This window comes from Lygodium microphyllum, chromosome 22, assembly GCF_053477565.2.
Source record: "Lygodium microphyllum isolate KBCC chromosome 22, Lygodium_microphyllum_v1.1.10, whole genome shotgun sequence".
Taxonomy (NCBI): Eukaryota; Viridiplantae; Streptophyta; class Polypodiopsida; order Schizaeales; family Lygodiaceae; genus Lygodium; species Lygodium microphyllum.
In genome coordinates, this window is record NC_141156.1 from 59,874,862 (window position 1) to 59,878,972 (window position 4,111).

The 4,111-nt window shown below is 45.3% G+C and overlaps 1 protein-coding gene across 1 annotated transcript; it reads right to left on the reverse strand.

Annotated features, from left to right (window-relative positions):
* Positions 1-1,574: 1,574 nt before the first annotated feature.
* On the reverse strand, positions 1,575-3,817 carry LOC148017199 (uncharacterized). The gene has a single exon (XM_087662641.1). The coding sequence runs from the start codon at positions 3,636-3,638 to the stop codon at positions 2,010-2,012; it is 1,629 nt and encodes a 542-aa protein (XP_087518767.1). The 5' UTR covers positions 3,639-3,817; the 3' UTR covers positions 1,575-2,009.
* Positions 3,818-4,111: the final 294 nt, after the last annotated feature.

The window sequence follows — 4,111 nt, forward strand, 5'->3', positions numbered from 1 at the left end:
GGAAGAAGAAAAATGTTTAATTAAAAAAAGACTGTTCTCTTTCCTCTTTCCTCCCCTCCTCTTTGCATCTTCTTCTTTTTATCCTTCTTCTTCTTGTTCTCTCTCTCTCTCTCTCTCTCTCTCTCTCTCTCTCCTTTACTTAAATCAAACTTCTTTTTAAATCAAAAGTCTCTCTCTCTCTCTCTCTCTCTCTCTCTCTCTCTCTCTCTCAATTAGATTAAACTTTTCAATTTAAATTTTTTCGAACATAGTTTTTCACACACAAAGAGAACTTAGGCCCTACAAATGAGAGAGAGAGGGGGCAGGAATTTAATTAAAAAGGGGAGGGGAAAAAGAAAGAGAGATTATAAGTGAGAGAGAGGGGAGGGGGTTTTAATTTGGGAAGGGGGGGGGGAGAGGGGCAGAGCTTTACTGAAAAAAGGGAGGGGGAAAAGAAAAGGAGAGATTACAAGTGAGCAAGAGGCGAAGGGAAGGGGTTTTGATTCAAAAAGGGAGGTTTGGAAAAGGGGGCAGGTTTGAGAATTCCTCTGGAGGTTTGGGGCTTTCCGAACCTACATAAAAAATAATATAGTAGTAAGATGTTCCTTTGCCTCCTTATTGCAAATATGGCTACCTTTACCTTGAACGTCTACTTAAGATTCCGGGTGTGCCTACATATTGCAAATATGACTACCTTTACATTGAACATCTACTCAAGACTCTAGGTGTTTGCTCATGCATGTGGGACCATGGATGAGGCACCTAAGCATCCATATCTTAGTTGCATTTGTCATGGGTCATAGATGTGTAAGGTACATGAGAACACAAGAAAAAAAGATGATGATGAGTGAGAAATTCCTGAAAATAAAAGACTACTTGTCAACCAATATCTCCATGCCCCATTATCGTTACCCTATTTTGTTATTGAGCAGTTTACTTTTGAGAGTATCCAAGTGACTCATCTTAGTTCTCATAAAAGTTAACAATAATATTTGCATTCAAGATTTTCTCTTTTGTCTTGGAAAGAGCCTGAAGGGTTATCCCTCCCCCCTTCTGAAAATTCCACCTTTTGACACATTGTACATATTTCGTCATCTTTGAATGGTATACTTAACCACATAATTTATATAAAAACAATCCACCCAAACATCATTGGGTCTCAACATCACTAACTCATGCCAGTCAAATTGACAAGTGCTTATCCCTACTCTTTTCTGTAATGGGTTTTCACAAGATTAAATAAAGGTACCACTCAATGCCCCATTTGGGTGGTGTAGCCTTGAGCTACCCATGAACTCATAATTAAATGAAGATACCACCCGTGACCCAATACCTCATTTGGGTAGGCCACCCTTGAGCTACCACTAGAGGTTGAACTCAAGACCTCATGAAACTCGCGTATCCATTTTATTATCAATCGGCCTTGTAAGCCTTGTAGCTAGACCTACTCTAAGAAAGCCATGTGTGCATGAAGAAGAGAGAGACTTTTGCTATCGATAGAAGTTCGTCGGGGGACACCATTACCAATTTAGGCACAGAACAAGAAGGCATGAGAAAAGCAAGATCCATAAAGGGAGATCAAGGAGATGTACTTTGCAGTAGATCTACTTGTAACTGCGAGACGCTGGAGGTACATAGGAAGCCATGTCCAAATTTATACAGGTTTTACAGAACAAGTACACTCGTACCATGACACCATATTGCATGACTTCGGGTGCAAAAGGAATGTAGACAAGATTTTGGGCACCGTTATAACTTCTAGATACCAAAAATGATATACGTTACATTTTACCTTCTCTCAGGAGTGCTGCTGGAAAATTGGGGTTGGATTTTATCGGATCAGATGCATGCCGACAATCTCAGATTCCATAGCTGAGTACACTGTTTAAGGCCTAAAACATGATTAGTGGTAGGTTTTGCAGCAACTGCATACGGAATAGTGTGAGGTTTAGACAAGATTTGCAGTATGGTTGTTGCTAACATGATGCTCAATACATGGGAGAATGCTGTTTTTAGACATGAATTTAACTCTATGCACTTGCATTTCTTAACCTTGCACTATCAACAACCCTTTGCAACTCATTGATGGGCAGGTGGGAATCCATTCTCAGACAGCTAGAGCTCAGTAAAACAGAAGGGTTCTGCGACTTTGTTGAGCTGATACTGCTGTGATATTGGTGATGAGACCAAAAATCAGTGGCATCATTGGTATGATCAGAAAAATCAACCCACAAGCCGCAGCTGACTTCATACAAGCTGGGTGTGGAGGAAGAGATCAAGTCCTTGAGATGATCATAATTAGCAGTAAAGCCAGCAGTACTATATGGCTGTAATGGCGAGCAGCTGTTGCTATCAAATTTCACCATGTTGACAGTACTATCTAAATCCTCCATCATGTAGGAGAAGAGAGGTGACTCTGGGCTGGTATACAACTGCACATCTGTTCTGCCATCTAGCTTTAGTCCTGATTTTGGGCTTCTCTCTGGGCTGCAAATGCCTGATGAAGGAGCTGACTTATCCATCACTGCCAAATTATCAGCTCCATCAGCTGATGCTTTCAAATGACTCGTCTCCTGGTTAGTCTTGCTGCACACTGCAGCTATGATCACACCAAGCTCTCCCATCTCACTAGTGTCAATCCCGGATTCCAGTGAGCTCGGATATGAATCCCCTTTAGCACTGTTGATTGGAGCACTAAGGTTCTGCATGTGTTCTACTGGGACAGGATTGCGGTTAGCGGGTGCTGTGAAATTTGCTGGAATCTGAGTAGATTCCAGGCAGATGCTACTAGCAATACTACTGGTTCTACTAATGGTCTCAGCTACTGGGATAACATCCATCTTGTTTGTGGGGCAGCTCAGGGAGCTACAAGCTTCATGGACTGAGGGGTTAGGACAGTGGGCTGTGCTGCCACATTGGGCTGAGGGCGGCGGCGGCGGCGGGCTGTGGGGGCGGCGACGGGCGGGGGCAGTGGCATTGGTATAAGTACTCAGGAGCTGCTGTTGTGGGTGATTATATTGGCATTGATCAACTGCAGCTGCAGTTGACTGAGCATGGGTGGCGCATGCCGCTGCCACAGCTGCTACACACGAATAATCAAAGTTGGTCCGGGCTTTGCACCCGCGCATCGACAGGGCGGCACGGTCGTACGCCATGGCGGCCTGGACAGCAGTGTCGAAGGTGCCCAGCCAGTGGCGCTCTTTAGTGGAGGGGTCTCTTATCTCAGCAGCAAACCTCCCCCATGGCCTCATTCTGACTCCCAGGAACCTCCCGGGCTCCTTGCTCCGCCTGCCCCTCCTCTTCCCAGCTGCAGCAGCTCCCCTCACCGATGATATCACACTGCCTCCAGCAGCTCTTTTCACTAATAACGTGCAAGAAGATGACGAAGCTGCGGCAATGGAAGCCGACCTGCTTTCTTCAATGCTACCAGTGAAGCAAGCTGTAGCCATGGCTGTGGATGCCACCAAGGCAGCTCTTTCAGGGCTCCGAGCTATGGCTGGCGATTTGATGGAAGTGTTATGATGGTGATGAGGAGCTGCGGGTAATAACATCGGGGAGCAGCTGTCATGAGTGGAGACAAGCGGGGGCTGGATAGTAGATTTTGTAGTCCTAGAAGGGTATGATTCGAGTGGGGGACGGAAGGATGTATGAGGACCCATAATGGCGATGCGATTATGAAGCAGCAAGCCGAATGCGTGATAGAGCTGCAGCAGGGTATAATGGGGCAATCAGGGTGTGGCTAGATATGCTCAATGAGAGAGTAATGACGAGCACAAGCATTCACCAAAGACTCTGCGAGAGAGAGAGAGAGAGAGAGAGAGTTATGATGAGCATGAGTGCTGCATGAGAGAGAGAGAGAGAGAGAGAGAGAGAGAGTTCAGGTAGTAAAAAGTAGCATTCGCATTCCTTTATAAGGAAGTCGGCGTTTCACCTCAGATGTCCCTAGCCACCTTTTGGATATCCACATGAACTACCTTTTGCATATCCACATGGCACTCCATGTGTCTTTCTAATTAGCCCTCATTTAGAGTTTATCTTTTTATAAACGCAGGGCCCTAGTGCCCTAATCATCAAGCGGGTCATTCCCAACACCGATCCCTATCCCAATTGGAGCCCCATCCAAAGGAGTAAT